General features: G+C 39.3%; 1 protein-coding gene across 1 annotated transcript in view; it reads left to right on the plus strand.

Annotated features, from left to right (window-relative positions):
• Window positions 1–19,160, plus strand: part of whrnb (whirlin b) — a 93,190-nt gene that overhangs the window by 48,950 nt on the left and 25,080 nt on the right. The window contains exons 4-5 of the mRNA XM_062417134.1: window positions 9,171–9,445; window positions 11,361–11,397. Of these exons, the coding sequence (XP_062273118.1) occupies window positions 9,171–9,445; window positions 11,361–11,397 (312 nt within the window). The remainder of the gene's footprint in view (window positions 1–9,170; window positions 9,446–11,360; window positions 11,398–19,160) is intronic.

A 19,160-nucleotide genomic window follows, 5' to 3' on the forward strand; every position in this document is an offset into this window, starting at 1 on the left:
AATCATGAAACCTCCCTCCCCCACTACCACCACATGAACACAGACTGATGTGCAATAACTGCATATGCACTTTAGCCTGTGAAATTTTTTTTACAGCACTTTGTCCATTTTACAGCACTTTATTATCATATTTTACCTTATTTAACATTTATTCTATTTTAAGTGTGTGTTTTGAGTAGAGTGAATTCCGTTGTATGTGAACATGCAATGACAATAAACGCATTCATTAATTTATTCATTCATTCATTTTCTTGAAAATAACTTATTTTATTCCAATTGGATTGCTGTCAGGTGGAAACCTTGTAACTCCATATTTCATGTTGGACATACTGGGTTTCCAACAGTGACGATAATTATCAACATCAAAAGAATGGATCAAGCCTTGTCTTGTATTTCTGTGGAGCCTGACAAAAAAAAAAAAGCACACACATTTTTGTTTCTCTCATCTTTAAGGCACTTGCCCAGATTGCTCGTATGGTAGATCTGGCCATGAAGTGTGGTCTCTTGGGCCCAGAAGCAGGGCTTTAGAGCTTCAGTCTTACGTTTAAAAGGAGGCACCTAACAGGTCAATAAGTGCAAACATTATTTTATCATGTTTTTCTGCAAAAAACGTGAAAAACATGAACAAAAAAGGATTTAAAATAAAAAGTCAATAGTTTCAAATGCTGCAATGTGCTGCATATATTTCAGGAACTGTTCAACAAGAATATGTGATTATCTTGATACAGTGCATATGAGAATATTCTCCTCGCTAAATTAGAGGGCAAATAACTGTTGATTCAAGGCAAGTCTGGCAGTGTATACCTATTATATAACTGTACCATATTGTAAACATTTTTTTCTTGGTTTATTTGAGGGCAGAATGTCAGAGAAAATGACTTGTTAAGATTCATAGTTATGCTTTTCTAAAGCTGAAAGCAGCAGTGTACCCTTGTACACAGTTTGAAATTGTAATGTTAAATATTCCTGAACTCAGCATGGCTGGAAAACTAGAAGATCCATCACCTTAGCTCTGTATGAATAGGCCAGACTGAAAGTCATATAACTCATTTATATTTGTGCAACTCAATGACAGCTGCTTTAGCCCATTCATTACTTTCCGAGAGTGAAACGCTCAGCCGTATCCATTAGAAAGTCATATAAATCTGCTCTGAATCCATTTAATTAGAGGCTGTTTTCAAACCTTGGAGAGGCTGCTTTGACACCAGATTAGAATTATAAAGATGAGCAATTTAAATTCTGTGTTGGTTCGTATTGTTGAACACTATTTCGCAAGCTGGTTTATTTCTCTGTGTTTTTCTCCCTTTAGATTTAATTATAGATTTTTTATGACTGACAAACAAAAAAGACAGCATGACAACACAACAACGTGACTACTGCACAGGCAAAACAAGCCAGGGTTACAGTGTTTATACATGTTTCTATAACACATGCATGCACATGATGTAACACCAACACAATGCTTTTTTTCAAATAAACATTATTCTACAAGGACTCGGTGGAGAACAGGAGTGAATATTATTAGCCCAACTTGTTAAATTACAGAGAAGAAGGCAGAATGAGTCCAGGAATGACCTTTTTGTGTCCCATGTGACGTATGACCTCCCCTATCTAGATATAACAGATGATGCACCTTCATCCATACTTATTAAGTTCAGAAAGTCCTCCAACCATTTATTTAAGTTAAGCCAATTGGCCTTTCTAACTTTCCAGCTCATAAGAAGCATGTGTTTTGTTGCAAGACAAGCTAATGCTGCAATTTTTTGTGCAAATGTAGAATATATGCCATTGGGCTGGATGCCCAGCAAACATTGTACGCATTTGGACAGTGAGACTGAGTTCCTCCGAATTCTGTCCCACTTAAGTAGAGTGAGTGAGAATCCAGGTCTCGCTTCCATCTTTTCTGTGTCTCAATAATGCTACTGGGGGAGGAAAAGAGAAGAAGCTTAGATCCAGATGTTCATGGCAACCTACACAAGGTACCCTTTGAGGTTATTTTTGTGATAATAGTTTTTAAAATAAGAGCAAATAAGAGGAAAAAGGTTCACTCAGGTTGAATGTTGTTATCATTATCCCATATTGTTTCAGAAACATGGGTCCCAAATGGCTAAATGGGCCCCATTTAAGATCCATTCTGATCCCACTTAGACCCCATATGGGCAAACATATTTGGCCTACGTGGGTCTCATATAACTCACCTAGTTGGGCCCCACCTGAAACCCAGTCAGAAGCCACCATGGAAACCCATATTTGCAGCCCAAATGTAACCCTTTTGGGGCCCACGTAGACATGCTGGCTGGGGGGTTACCACCAGCTGAAAATAACAATTTTTTTCATAGTGGACATGAAGGGAGAGAAGTACCCATGGCATCTAACCTCCTGTGTATAATTTTAACAACACTAACAGAGAATTGTAACAATGGATTATTCAACCTTGCAATAAGTCCTGGACAATACCATAAAGAAGCTTGAGAAATAGTTTTGTTATTCTCTGTGATTATCTGTCTCTTCAGCCAATCCCAGTTTCCTTTTGAAGTTGTATCTCAACAATCTCGTACAATGGAGAATCTGGAATTGCGTCAAAGGTAATAGAGAATCAACTCAGGCACACACCATCTGCCTTTTGCCTTGGCATAGACAATTTCTTCTGATTTCTTCCAAGTTTTTCATCTTTTCATAGAAATTGCAAAAATGTTGTATTTACTACTTTAATCCAATATTGAAGGATTTGAAAGGGAATGAAAGATATGCTGTAAGCCAATCTTGGGAGGACATTTTTAATCTATTACATTTTTAATATATCTACCCTTCCCTACATAGATGAAGGCAAAGTTGTCCATCTTCTGTAATCATATTGTAATCATTGGACACTGGAGAGAGCTTGCACTAATCACCTGAAGCAGCCTCCTCATGTTACTAGCTGACTGACGCCCAGCTACCAATTCCACCTGGTCCAGTTTGACTAGATGTGGAAGAATTTAATTGACTAGAGGGCAAGGAGTTTTGCTAAACATACACAATGATTACTTGATTAATCAATGAATCAACAGAGGCAGTTATTTTGGTCAAGTTCTTTTAGAAGAAATGCCCAAATTCTCTGGTTCCAGCTTCATAAAGGACTAGTGTGTAGGATTTAGTGGCATCTAGTGGTGAGGTTGCAGATTACAACCAACTGAAACCCCTCCTCCCAACCTTTCCTACAGTGGCGGCAAAACCTTCAAGACACTGTTTGGTGTGTCCATTCTGGGCTACCGTAGAAACAGCAGTACAACATGGCAGGCTCTGTGGAAGAGGATCCGCTCTGTATGTAGATATACTGTAAAGGGCTCATTCTAAGATAACAAATACACAATGATTCTTATTTTCAGGTGATTATACTCTAATTAAAACATACATATGAATATTGCATTCTGCACAGCGCCGAGGAGCAGAGCCATTTTTGTTTTGGCGCCCATGTTAACCAATGGTGTCGTTCACATAGGAAGCGCTGCGGCTCGTTTCGGCGTCTGGTCTATTTTCTGGTCAACAACGAGAGAATCCGGCTGATTTAAAAAAATAAAGCATTTCAAAATAAAACTATTTTCAATAATTAAACACTCCGTTTGACGTGTGTGTGTGTGTGTGTGTGTGTGTGTGTGTGTGTGTGTGTGTGTGTGTGTGTGTGTGTGTGTGTGTGTGTGTGTGTGTGTGTGTGTGTGTGTGTGTGTGTGTGTGTGTCTAATCAATATTTTTAAATGTATATAGATGCTACAGTCAGATTGACTATTGATGCTTTTCTGAACACATCTGTGGTTCAAAATTTGGTATAGACACTTTTTATGAGGGAATTCTTAGACCGGGTCGAAATTGACCTGGAACATACTGCGAGGGTGTAGAATATGAACAGTATATAAGGGTTAAAATGACACAAAAACAATTCATATGAGTGTTTCATCAAAATACACAAATGACTGCTTTAAAGCTCATGTTGGACAGTCCCTGTGTTATTATCAGCCCCTCTCTTCTCTATGTGAGGTCACTGCAGCCCAGCAAACTTCTCCTGCTGCTCAAAATAGCCGTTTGCCCTCTCCCTGTGAAAAGGACAAATACATTGCACCTCCAGCACCTTGCACACACACGCATGCACGCACGCACGCACGCACGCACGCCTGCACACACACACAGTTTCACACTTGATCATGAATGATCAGTGAAACACAACTTGTAAATCATTACATCAGGAAAGAAGGCGAGAGTAGGAAGACTTAGAGAGGATAATGTATTACGCTGGCCAGTACATCAGTATAGAATAACAAAGTGTAGCATTGAAGTCCAGGTGGCAGTTTATAATTAAAAAAGCAGAGATTAAATACATCTTAATACATCTATTAGAAATATCTAAATATATCTGATCTTATAAAGCAATCAGGATGATATTTAGTAACAATAATAATAATAATAAAGGTAATGGTAATTTCTGAAATGGTGAAGTAGCTCAAGCCCTTTTAGCCAATGATTTACATGCATGTTGCTTTTTGTGAACAATCATGTAAATCAAGGGCTCTCTTATCATAGATGAGAGGCTCAGTAGAGGAGTTTCACTGAGGCTGATTCTGCTTCACATAATCATGTTGGTGCAGTGAGGTGAGAGGGAGAGAAGTCAATAAGTAATTTCTACTTTTACTTGTCCTGCTGTAATACAGTGGAAGCTGTTTTTCTGCTGCTTTCAGCACTCCTTTGTGTTTTTTCCCTGCATCATTCTGTGTCCTTCTCTATCTCTGTCTTTATATTGATTGAATCTCATTTGGCTAAATTGCTGCAGGCAGGCAGGATTATTCACTTCAACACAGTATTATATATCAGATGAACATGAAGGTGACCATTAGTGATGCACGCATGAATAAATATTAGGCAAAATATGACCTCTATTCACATAAGAGAAATAGCTTACCACCGTTATAAACAAAAGTCTGTTATTGTGTGTTTGCAGATTTTATTTTTTTATTTTTCTTATTGCATCACCCCCTTGAGGCTTCCCACCCTCATTAAAGGGGAGGTCTACCACTTTCATATAAAAAGGTCAGTGTACTCATCATTGGGAGTAATTCTCAGCCTGTGAAATCAGATGTAAAATGTCTTCTGTGGACCGGGCAAAGCTTAGAAGAAAGTCTGTGTTACAAACGTTGTAACTGGGGTCATATTGGGTGGAGGTGTACTGGAGTGTAGGGATGCACTGAGCTGACTTTTTCAGTCCCAATACCAATACATGGGCTTTGCATATCGGCCAATACCCGATAACGATCCAATAACGTTGTTGAATTAATAAACTGTATACCTCACCATGTGAAAAAGACTGTAGGCAGGAGGCATGACAAAGCATGCGTCGTAAACATAAATCAGCCCCATGGATCGTCCCCATTATCCGATACCTAGAGTCTATATCGGGCCGATATCCGATATTAATATCGGATCGGTGCATCCCTGCTGGAGTGCATTATATTGAAAAATGTTTCCAATATTTTGTCCACCCACCCACCATGATGGGGGCAAAGGATTAGTCACACAAATATATCACCTTTCTATCAATGTAAACAAAAAACTAATATATAAGCTTTGTAAAGATAGAATTTATAGCTGATTATTAGATTGCATTAGACTGCACAGGTGTTCCTAATATAGTGCTCAGTGAGTATACAACTTCAAACATGGCAGACAATGTTCAGAAACCTTGACAGGGTGTTTCAATACCCCAGTATCCTGTTTCCTACTGAGGTACTCCAGCTATAGTAACATATACAGGCTAGAATGAGGTCTTATCTCAGCTTCTGAAACTGGAGATGGTGTTTGCATGCTCAACACATCCACAAACCTGGATAATTAAAAACCTGAAACTCATGTGCATGTAAACACACTCGCTGTTGGCAACTTGCCATGTGAATGTGTGTTGTGTTTAGCTCAAAGCATCACTGTTGAAATACACAGCAAGTAATCACCGTTAGGGGACCATGAATAGCCGGTAGCTGATAGTAGTGGATTTGTTTTTCAAAATGTTTTTCACCATTTGTTTAAAGTGGTTTTAGCCTCCATACATTTTCAAAAACTATATGATCATAAAATATCCTCTCCTTGAACTTCAATAATCAAAACACTCACTCACGGTACAGAGTTGTATAGCAGCAGCACTGTTGCACAAGCTCTAACAGCAAGACCTAAATACTGTGGATAATGAAATGGAAGAGGGACGCTGATTATGAAAGAGACATAAGTGTTTCGCCTCTTCATTTGAACAACAAACACCACAGGGCAGTACCCACTGATTGGTTTTGGTTTTCCTTTCTTGTAGTGTGATGAATACTGTTGATCACATTGTCTTATGTGCATGTGTTACTCTCCTCTGACAGTCTGTTGAGAAGGGCCAGGGCCTCACATAATGCATAGCTGTCTACAGGAGGATTATTAGCTGTGTGTGTGTGTGTGTGTGTGTGTGTGTGTGTGTGTGTGTGTGTGTGTGTGTGTGTGTGTGTGTGTGTGTGTCTGTGTGTGTGTGTCTGTGTGTCTGTGTGTGTGTGTCTGTGTGTCTGTGTGTGTGTGCGTGCGCGAGCGTGTGTGTGTGTGTGTGTGTGCGTGTTTGTAAGTAAGGATGACCTTGGATTTAACACTGCTTGTTTGGCCTAAGGTTGTTTCAAAGGAAAACATGGACTCAGGATTGGGATGCATTGCACACATAGCGGTGCAAACATACCATCAGAGAAAGGTTTGAGATACTGAGTGTCTGTACATGTTTGCTGCTGTTGGAAGACTAATATGCCTTTTCCCTCAATTTGGGGATTTTGGAATTTCCAGGCACGTCTTCCAAATCTATTACCTTTCCCAGAGGCTCACAAAAAACTACAAGTATGTTTTGTTTAAAGCAGTAAGTTTAATAGTTAAAGCACTAATTAGTAGTTTTATGTTAACAACAAACACATGACTTTCTGTAACGTGAAAGGAATTGCTCATAGTGTCAAACCAACAGAGAATTATCACTCAACTCTGAAGTTCATCTCAGCTCTAATGAGCGTTTTTGTCTCAGCTCCTTGTTTAGGTTTTGGTTTCTTTTGACCACTCAAAGTGCTTTTACACTACATGTCACATTCACCCATTCACATTCATACACTGATGCCACCACACAGGGTGCCAATGTGTTCATCAAGAGATAGGCTAACTGTTGTAGAGTTTTAAATGTGCAGCCCATACGTCAGTGGAGAGAGTACACAGGAGTCCAGGATGTCTTGCGTTGAAAAGGTTTATTGGCTTGATCAAGGAGAAGTGAATGAATAATCAGAACACGTTCTTTCCTGATGCTCCCTTCAAATCTTGAGTTTCGGTCCTCCGGGGATAGTCTTAATCCACACAGATAGTTTGAGCCATGCCCAAATACGGTCTTACACATCCACAGCATATAGAATTAATTTACCGGTCTACATATAAGAACAGTGCCTAGATGCAACTCAGAGCCTTTGCCATCCATCCAACAGGATTCACCATATCCAACCTCTGACTACAGTTACCTCTACTCCATTCAGAGAGACAGGCAAACATATATCTGACCATTGCTCATATAGCAACACTATCAGGGTGCCTCCTGTTTTCCCCAAAAGGAGCAGACTCACTGCCTACTACTATGTCATGAGGACACACAGTCAACATTTGGTGTGGCCTTGCGATGACCGCTGAGTCTAGTTTGACCCAGTACATGCCAATGATTGACGTAAATGATGGAAAATTCCCTAACACTAACCATTCACACAACCATCGGGAGCAATTTGGTATCTTGCCCAAGGACACATTGACATGTGGACTGGAGGAGCTGGGAATTGAACCACCAATCTTTTCATTGGTGGATGACCGCTCTACCTCCTGAGCCACAGCCACCCCAACTGGCACACAACTTTGCTGTTTCAGTTCAGTCTCACTGCTCTTATCAAAAGTGTGTTATTAAATTATGTGGCCATAATAAGACCAAATAAGACAAGATGGGATCAACTTTAGTGTCCCGAGGGAAATTTGTCTTGGGCCAAAGTGCTACACCGAGCTGCAGTCAAGGAATAAAGAAAATACATAGTCAAATGAATACATAACCGACAGGACAATGCAAAGGTGCACCAATGTAAATGTGCTGCACACAGCTTTAAATACAACATACATGACACTACATAAACAACCGGACAATGCAGTGGTGCAGTAGCGCAAAAACTACTGCAGACAGCTGCAATCATACAATGTATTACATACTTACATTTTTTGCTACCACTGTTAGCTCTTTTCATTCACTTTCTAGCTTCCTTGACCACCACCACTCTCTCTCTCTCTCTCTCTCTCTCTCTCTCTCTCTCTCTCTCTCTCTCTCTCTCTCTCTCTCTCTCTCTCTCTCTCTCTCTCTCTCTCTCTCTCTCTCTCTCTCTCTCTCTCTCTCTCTCTCTCTCTCTCTCTCTCCCTCTCGCTCTCACTCTCGTTTAATGAGTCGGGAAGTCATCAGCAGAGCCTAACTTTACTTTTAATGTTATCAAATGAAAAAAAAAGTCATCCCCTCGTCCTCTTAATATCTTCGTCGTCCTTCATGGCAGGCCTGTATAGCGTGTATAGCTCTGATCGGTCTCTCCAGCTGTGATCTCTAAAAGTTGATTCTGGTTCAACTTTTTCACCGCAGGCCCCTGTGGAGCCCCTGTGGCTCCAACCCCCGCAGGCTAAACACACTGCCCTATTCATATGAATGGGAAGGCTGACATTTTCGCTGCAATGCCTGATCTGGTGTAAAGTCAGCCCCAAAGTCCCAATGACTCAGCCCACAACTCATCTCAATGCTGGTGCAAAATCTGGGATTCACAATCAATCCAGTCTTAAGATGATAAGACATGTCTTGCAGCTTCTTAAAGGGAGGTACAGTAGGTTTGCAAGTTAAACAGCCCCCCAGAAGCCAGCAGGAGGGCCACCATCATCACACTTAGCATGCAGCAAGTCAGGGCCATTTATACCAATTAGCTGATAGCACCATATGTCATCCTACTGTGGACCACACATGACTTTGGATGATATTTATCCTGCTTCTGGTGGTCATCCAGAATTCTGAGAAATTATGCCTGCAGTTGGTCTGCCTGGGTATAATGAGCATGCAATGCTTCTGTTTACTTAAACTTCAATTGCCTCGACAGGTGGGCGACCAGATCCTGGAAGTGAACGGCCAGAGCTTTGTCACCATCTCCCACGATGAGGCGGTTCACATCCTCAAAACGGGGCACCACCTGCTGATGAAAGTGAGGGATGTGGGTCGTCTCCCTCATGCACGCACAGTGGTGGATGAGACCAAATGGATCAGCAGTCAGGCCATAGCTGAGACCAACGCTACAGCCAACCCAAGTTCAGTCACCAACCCTGCTGTCAATGCCAGCATCCACCCTAGTGCCAGTGTCAGTGTCTGCAATTCAAGGTGAGTGCATTATAATGAATAATAAGGACTGTTCACCAATTACAGTCAATGTTGAAACTGTCAATAGCATTGAATCACACATATCATTTTAATTGACTGTGTTTCCCCATTAAGTACTTCTTTTTGTTGATTTAAAATGTTATATTTAGACAATATCGGCTATTTTGTTACAGGGTAAAACTACCATTTACCCAGTCACCATGTCCATGTGGGCCCCATAAGGGTTAAATTTGGGCTGCAAATATGGGTACCAAATGGGTTTTCCTGCAGTTTACATGGGCTTTAAGTGGGTTCTGACTGGGTTTCAGGTGGAGCCCAACTGGGTGAGACCCAAGTACTGGCCAATATTTTTGCCCATATAGGGTCTAAGTGGGATCAGAATGGATCTTAAAGCGATGGTTCGGCATAATTTCGACCTAGCGTCATATGCACCATTACGTCTATCTAAACACTCCCTCACCCCTTTTTAAAAATTTGGTCGCAAATTGGTGGAGTTAGAGCTATCAGCCGAATGGCTTAGTACAGGCGCTAATGGAACAAACAGTGTATCTCGTAAATTACCCCACTAATAATGCCTGGATTGTTATCAAACTTCTACAGTAGTACAAATAGGGTCTTTACTCATAAATCGATGCATTGGAAAGTTTGTAAGTACACCAGGAGTTTATTAAAATATCACTTACCTGATGGCTTGTACTCTGCTGCTACTGCTAAAGCTGTAAACATTGTCGAAATCTTGCGCGATCACTGAAATACCGTGTGGTCGCAAGAGATCCCGCACAGAGTTCATCTAACGTGAAGATGAGTGGCTCAATTTCGAAGGTCGCCCGTACCTATTTGAGCCTGAATACACGTTCGATAGTAACCTCAAACTCTGCCATGTCGTTGATGTCTTCTGCTGTACTCTCGCTTCTTGCTCCTTCTTCAATACTACTACTGGTCTCTTCCGGCAATAGATGTGCTCTGTGCGGGATCTCGCGTGACCACACAGTATTTAAGTGATCACGCAAGATTTTGACAATGTTTACAGCTTTAGCAGTAGCAGCAGAGTAAAAGCATGTACCTGCACGTTTTTGTTCCAAGCAATCAAGAGCACACGATTCAACCAATCAACTGTCAGAAGACTGAGATCAGTTGATTAAGTGAGTCAAGCCAGGTGTGCTCCTGCTTGGTTGGAATGAAACCTGCAGCCACATGAACCTTTATGGAATGCTTTGGATTCCATATGTTGTATATGCTGATTTTTCTTATCCTATTTTTGTTAGATAAAGTAAAGGCAATACTTTGCCGTGGAAAAAGGCAGGCTTCCTCCCATAGACCAAAAAACATGCATCTTAGGTTAATTAGTGACTCTAAATACTCTATATCACAGTGGACCAATTAAATTACTCATTCAGTTCATTTAGGACTAAATCAGCAACAAAAAACATTTCCCAGTGAGTCAGTTTGGGCGGTCCAGGGCACTAAAACATTTTATTCATAGTGGAGAATTGGGCATGACAGCTCCATTGTGCTGAACAGCAAAGCAATGCATTGAGACTCCCTTCTCTCGCTCTCTCTCTCTCCCACATCCATCTGTCTTCCAGCCCTAATGGAGCTGGCTCTGATTGAGAATTTGTGGAAGTATAAATTTCCCTGCCTGCTGCTGCCTTGGAAATCATACAAGGTGGCTCTTAGCTCCACACTTCATTAAAGTCACGTTGCCTCTGTTTTGCCTGAGGCTTAGCTCGGCCGCCCTGCCGCCTGTGATATTATGTTTGTAATGTTCTACATACATAAGGATTGGTCCAGTGTATGGGTATTTATACTGATGCTTACTTTTTTGTGTTGCTCTCATTTCAACTCAGAAAAATTAGAAGTGAAGATATTATGTGTGCTCTAAACACGCTATACCTTGTTTTGTTATTTGTTGCAGACCATCTTCTGCAAGAGCCACGCCTGTATCGGGAAAGGTAAGAAATGCAGCCGGGCATTACTGCTCACTGTGTTTGTGTTAACACACTGTAAAGCCCTTTTAAGACTTAGAAATTGTACTCAACATTGCTGGCTTTGTCTATCATCATTTAACACACCTCTACGACACAATAATATTCTATTAGAGAATTCCGACTATTTTTATAATGTCTGATATTGCTCAAGCATAGAATCAATCAATCAAATGTAATAATATAGCAGCTTTCATACAGGTTAATGTAGTTCAAAGTTGCTTCACAATTGATTGACAAGCTGTTTGTTTGATCTATCTATAGTAAAAATCTAAAATGAAATAAAGTAAAACAAGAAAAAAAATGTTTGTGAAAGTAAGATTAAAACTAGGTTTAATACATTTAAAAGACGAAATAATAAAACATGTAGCATTTAACAAAATCTAGACTAAAACTGTGTTAAAATAGGGTGGATTAGGGTAATATAGGACACTTTTTGCCATTCTGAGTGTGAGTGAGTTCTTGTGTACCATATTTATATATGGATACAGTATCAACACCTTACATCATTATGAAATCCTCAAGACGTTTTCTTGTTTAATCAGAAGATAATTTTTTTAGATATTGTACTCAAAGGGAAAATGGCACACATATTAGTGTTTCTTGTTTATATCCTTAACACTCACTGACCTTTGAGTTGACTTCACAAGAGATACTTCCTGTTTAACTATTTTCCTGCCCCTGTTTATGACATCATACCCACAAAGTCATATGATTTCTATTACATGATACCCCAGTTTGGATTCAACACCAATCATGTTCACTTTAATGTTGTAGAAAAAGAGATAAATGTGCTAGAGCTTAGGTGTCTCACATTACAATACTCCACCCTATATTAAGAATGAAGAAGACCAAAAAGAAACAAAGATGAATAAAATAAATCAAAGTAAAAACTGATTGATAGTAACAAAAAATTACATAAAATAAAGTAGAACAGAAATTTTAAACATAAAAAAATACACATTTTTAAAGCCTATAAACCATTCTTAATCAAAAGCCTGGTTGAACAGGTAGCTTTAAAGTTTTTCTTATAAAAAATTCAACACTTCCAGCTGTTCTCAGATCCTCAGGCAGACTGTTCCAGTGGCTCATAACATAACAGCTAAAGGCTGTGTTGGCATAGGTTTTAGTTTTACACTTTAAAACACCTAACACACTCCTGCAGAGGACCTGAGGAGCCATACCCATTTGTACATTCAGCAGTAGCAAGACCTTGAAGTGCTTTAGAAATAAGTAAAATAATTTAAAAATCAATACAGAAACTAAAAGGCAACTAATGTAAGGACTTTAAAATGGATGTAATGTGTTTTCTCCTTCTGGTCCTAGTCAGCACTTAGGCCATGCAGCTCTGAAGCAGCTCGAACTCATTTATGAAGGTTTTGGATGAGCAGCGTTCAGATCAAGTACTACTAACACTGAAGGTTTATTGTCATCAAGATTGTCCTGATGTCAGTAACTACTTTAACTAGGGCTGTTTCTGTACTGGGATAAGCCAAAAAAACTGATTGAAACATTTATGATTTGTTTGAGTTAATAAAACGTATTGAATATATACAAGTTTTTCTAAAATAAAAAAAATAAAAAAAATTATTATTGAGGTATTGAGGGATCATGGCTACTTTTTTTTTTTTTTTTTTTAAAGAGGCTTTATAAGTGCAAATGTGAATACTGTGGGAAATATACCTTGCTGTAAAGAGTGATTATAAGAGCCTCCTCAGACACTGAATTAAAAACAGTTTTTTAAAAAGGAGGTTGGGATTGGGTTAAGGGTGCATGTAGATGATTTCAGTGTTGCTAAGACTTCCCTGAGCATTTCAGCAGCAGTCATTCTGTAGAAGCAAGAAAAAAAGTCGGCACACTGCAGCTCCCAATGCAGGTAGATATTAGAGGATACCACAAGTGTACCACAAGTATATTCTAAAAAATATATCCCTTTTTAAAATGTTTCTGAATCATTTACATATAAATCCACATGATAAATAGATCCATAGCATACTAGAAGTACTTCACGCTGTATGCTAAATGTTTCTTCAGTTATTGTGGCACTGTGTAGATGACTGATACCAGACCTGATGTTGGTTATCCTCTCCTTGAAGTAGTCTGCAAATTCATCACATATAGATTCTATAAGATGGTTCATATGATTTGTAGGAGGATTTAGGAGGTGATTACTGGTATTAAAAAGCACCTTGGATTGCTTATGTTGAAATGTCTTAGATTAGAAAAATAAAATTGCTTGGCAGTTTGAATTGCTTTATTATACATTTTTATTTCTTCTGTTATAATCTCTTAATGTGCATGTAACTTAGTCTTGCGTCATCTGTGCTCTGCGATCCAACAGTCCCTCTTTAATTTTGCACTTTCATTATTCCTCCAAGGGATGTTCTCTTTTTTTAATTCTTTTTTTAATTTTTAGTGGTGCAACAGCATCAAGGGCTGTAGCCAGCTTATTGTTAAATGTATTGAGGAGACTGTCAATTGAGGATGATAAGATACTAAGTTCAGACTTTAATTTAAATTATATTTGCTCACATTTGGTCCATTCTGAACAGCCATGCTTTGAACGGACACTGCATTAGTACAGTTAGATTTAGTGGACGTATCTCTGCTATGTGAGTGAGTTCTCAAAGAATCTGAGAGAACTACATTAATCAACCCTTAAAAAACATGCACACAAACTTTAGATCTGTGTTGAATCAACAACGTCAAAAACACAACACATAAGGAGGAGGTAACATGCTATGATGACTGTTCTGTACACCTGCATGAAAATGACGGGACATGACCAGTCATTGATTTAGCTGTGAATGAGCCAGTGACTGTGAAGCATGAATGAAACAGCTGATACCAATCAGCTAATATTGAGGTTAGACTTCAGTGATCTGCCTAAACTAATGATTCATTTTCTGTGTGCATCCTAGATAACAATTGAGTCATACATTTATTTTTGCTGTTAATAAGGCAATGAAGATTTGAATATAATATGCATATTTATAAGATGAGGTTAGTGACTTTCAAATCTCATGTGCAAGCTCAAACCAACAATGTTTTGATCTACTCTCAAATCATATGTTTGTATCAATCGTGTATCTCCATTGTTGTCCCAACACTCAATGAGCCACACTGTTTTTAGTCACTGGGTGATATGCTCCTTCATTGCCATGAACACACATAGTTTTTGGACTCAGTCCCACACACAACGTCGTCCTGCAATTGTACTGACATGTGCCACGCTTAAAAATGAATTAGAAAAAGCTTAAGCAACCATGACCTGTTTGAAGAAACGTATCCTGACAACTAAAAGCGCTTTGGAAATAAATTATTTAACCCTTACATACTAGTCATATTCTACACCCTCGCAATATGTTCAAGGTCAGTTTTGACCCGGTCTAAGAATCCCCTCATAAAAAGTGTCTATACCAAGACCCAGAACAGCTTCAATGGACAAACATAGTATAACAATTTAACATATTTTTATCCAAAAGTCATCAAATTTCAGAGTAAAAGACATTTGGGTTGTTTTTATAGCTGTTAAATGTCCAAACGGGTCAAATTTGATCCAAACACTTTGTATGGGACTTACTTGAGGGCAAGGAGGAACTACAGCCTATTTCAAGCTGGATCGCTAGTCTCCGCTTCCAGGTAGTCAGGGGGACATGCTCTAGATGCCACTCAAAAACTAAAACTAAACCCTGTTCTCTTCACTTGTATTATAAACTAGCTATGCTTCCAACAGTGACATCCTAAAATATAAATAGAGACGATGTTATGGACGAGGAAACATTTTCAGTGTTTTGGCTGACTCACATAGCTGCATACAGCTGAAGAAATGCAGAAGAGGGAGGCAGGACGCTGTGGCTGTGGGATGTAGCTGGTAGGGAAGGATTTGGGGGTCAGAAGCTTGTGTGCAATGCATCCTGGTACATGTAGGCATTGGTGGCATTGCTCCACAAGCAGGAAAACTCGGTCAAAGCTTTCTCAGTCAATATAGCATGCACTTTAAATGTATTGCTTTAATTGACTACATTTACCATTAACAGTGATTAGACATGAGACATGAGATGTGGTGAACATTTCCTATAAGTGCTTTTGCCAAGCAGTCTGTCTTGTCCTATCCTGTTGAACGTTTTAGATGTTGACAATGAAATTACAATCACTTGTAACTTAATCACAATTAACAGAAAATGGGCTTCACTATGATAAAAAGAAGCTAATCTGGAAAGGTAACTGAAATGTAGTATGGTTGTGAATCAACAGGAACATTGTCCTGCAAATCTGCTGCATGGCCCACTGACACTGGTTCTAGCTCTCCTTGGAGCCTTTATGCTGGGGCTGATGGCAAACTGGGCACAGCTGAGGCGATCAATGGAGGAGGGGGAGGGCAGTACCTGGCACGCACACACAGATACACTAAGGCATGTAACACTAGGGTTATTATCTAACAAAACACAACTTTCCAAGTCCATTGGAGAGATAATTGGATAGCTCAAATTGTAATTGGGAGCATACACATCATCCCAATCGTCTCCAAACTCACAGATAGTATGCAAAGAATACATTTCACCAAATGAGTCTTTACTCAACTCATCATAGGTGAGAAACATCAAATTTGTGGCAGACTTTGCCCAGATGGTTAAGCAAACATGTTTTTCTCATTTTTGAAAAAAATATCAGGTTGAAAAATTGAAAAAGAAGGAGAAAACAACAACCTGCCTTTCAGATGCTTCTTTCCCCCAGTGTGGGAGTAAAGGAAGTGGAGAGTGGATGCTACGCTTCAGTGATGAAACCTTCTGTGACCATAGACCTGGGCAGAATCATCAGAGATTTGTCATGAGGGAGCCTGGCCATGTGCTCCTGTGCACCTGGCAGGGTTATGGCCAAAGTGAAGGGGGAGAATAACTATGGAACCGGAAGGAGAAATTGACAGTTCAGTGATAAACTCACTCTCCCAGCATGTGTTGTGATCTTTTTAAGATCTAAATAGCTTTACAAATGATGTTCATCACCAGAAGGGCCACAAACTAACTGATTTACTTCACTAAGGGACATATTTGCTGCTGCTATATTGTCTATTAGCTCAGTGAAGCTCACTATTAAGCTACAGTATGTACAGTGTGAGGCAGCTGACCTTGTTTAATTTGTTGTGAACAGATTTCATACGGTTGAGTGAACTCAATCCTCTGGTTGTTTGTTGTTTGGTTCACGCTTGTACTATTGGTTGGTTTTCTGAAGGGGTTTCTGTTTGTTCACGACTTAGGTCTCTAGTGATGGGTAATATTTGTATAGCGGCTTTAGGGGATGCAAACTGTGTCCATTTACAGTATTTCCTTGATTGCTTGAAGAGAAACATTTCACATTTCTACGCTTGTTTCTTTTTTCAACTCAGTGTTGGAAAAATACTGTAAAATGTACTCAAAATACTATGCAACATACTGCTTTTCATTCAATTAGTCAGACCTATTACTAGACTTAGACCTAATCAGCTGATCTCTTATTTTACCTGTAAGAATGAGACTTTAGCATTTAACTCTATTTACTTAAAAGAATTTAGGAAACTGCTTACCTTGGGAAAATTAAGTAAACAAACCTAAGTTGTGTGAAATTAAATATCTGTCTAGAATGAACATGTAATATTTAAGTCAGCTGTACTTTTTTTTAAAGTTGTGAGCACTCAATGTATCTCAGTAAAATCAAATTCAATCGCGCTGTTACAACTCTAAAATGATGAGTAACATTAAGTTAATGCAGTGCAGTGCAAGTAAGGTCATGTGACAAACATATGTAGGCCTTTCTTTGCCATGCAAGGTTCCTTTGGGATATCGACAGCTACAGGCTGTTAAAGATTGTCCCAGTGTACCTGAGATCAAAGTGGACAGACTTGTTGAAAATAATACACTGATGTAGCAGTTATGGTGATAATCAATACAATTATTATCCTGTATTACCTGCACCTGAACCTCTCAAGCTATTGTTCCTTTTATTAAATGATTTCAGTTGACACTTTAAACAGCTGGCTACATGCTAATATGTACAGAAGACTGAAACACTCTGCATCAAAGGCTCTGCTATAATTAAGCAGCTATCCTTCAGAAATTGGTCCAGTTTCTGTGCCCCAGGCGACCAACGACTAATGAGCTTTGTAATTTAAGATCGGATGGGCGGCCATGTTGATTTAATGCATGTCGAACACGCATTTCAATAGCCGCTGGGTAACCATGAATGAATTAAGGTTGGCACGTAAAGGATGCTGCTCTATGCTGTGGAACAGCATATATTATATATCCATATATATCCAGTGCTTGTATCAAATGGAGATGGTTATCAAAAAAGAGCTTTTTAGTGAAGGCAGTGTGCTGGATATTAATAATCCCCAGGGATGTGATTGGTTAGAAGTACGAGAGAAGAACATGACTGCTGACATGCCATAATTTAAAGGACATCTGAGAGAATTTCTTCTAGTTATACAAGTTGTCTCTCTCTTCCCCTTCACACACAGATACTCACACACACCATTAACTGTATATAAAGATGGATGTTATGACAGCTCCCCAAAAGTGAAGTCAAAATATCCTGATTGCTCCCTGGTGACTGGCTGGAGTATCTCTCTACTAAAGGAAGGAATCTTTATATGTGTGTATGTCCTTTGCAAATGTCTTGAACCATTTGTCCAATCAACTCCACACTTGGCAGGTGCATTGCTGTGGAACAAAGGGATTGCAGTGTGATACATGACACGATTAATATTAATAAACTTAAACTCTGAAATAAACAAGCGATCAGCCGCTCTGCTCTGCAATGGCAAGGCAGGGCTTCTGGACTCTCTTTATTTTATTTATTTGTTAGGGACAATGCAAATGAACATAGTACAACTTCAGATTGTTACAAACGAGCTGCAGTAACTGATGTTCTGCATATAGAGATTATAGCTATTGCTAGTTCCAATCTCCTGTCCATTAGTAGGTCAAAAATCTCACCCCCTCCATGTTAATGGATGGAACATGAGCTAAACTAAAGTATCATAGTTCATCAGTCAAATCATTTTTTCCCAAAGATGTTTTTTGTAATATTAGGTAGTTCTTATCACACTGATGTTTGTCCAAAAGCTCATTTGTTCTGATAAATTAGTTTTAGTTACTTGACGATATAAAAATGATTGACAGCTGTGACAGCTGCTCTCAACGCTCTATCAGGCTGTGGGGGGCGTCATCCTGCTGCCTGACTCTGGCTCCAAATGACGTCACACAAGGAAGATGGCAGCTCCCAGAAATGAGATATTCTATCTTCACTTTTACTTAGCAGTAGGAAATGGAGATACATTGTCCATATCAATCACACACACACACACACACACACACACACACACACACACACACACTATTAAACCTCTTATTGGATTCAGGGTCAAGGTACACACTGTCATGACTTGCTGGAACAGACATTAAAACAGATCTATTATTGCACCTGTTTAACGATCTTAATTTTAGCACCTGATTTAGAAATTAAGAAATTTTGGTCATTTGATTTTGTTAGATTTACTCAACAAAAACTGAAGACATTTTAGTTTTATATTTAGTTTGAGGCTACAGCTGTCATCATCTCTGTTGTGTACAGTTACCATGGTTACACGTGTTGTTCAGCTTAGCCGAAGTTTAGTAGAAAAGCAGTGACTCTCATCCAGTCCTGTATAAAAAGAACAAAAATAGGTTGTCAGAGCAGGTGTGGCCTTATAC

The sequence above is a fragment of the Scomber scombrus genome, chromosome 4 (assembly GCF_963691925.1).
Source record: "Scomber scombrus chromosome 4, fScoSco1.1, whole genome shotgun sequence".
NCBI classification, from domain to species: domain Eukaryota; kingdom Metazoa; phylum Chordata; class Actinopteri; order Scombriformes; family Scombridae; genus Scomber; species Scomber scombrus.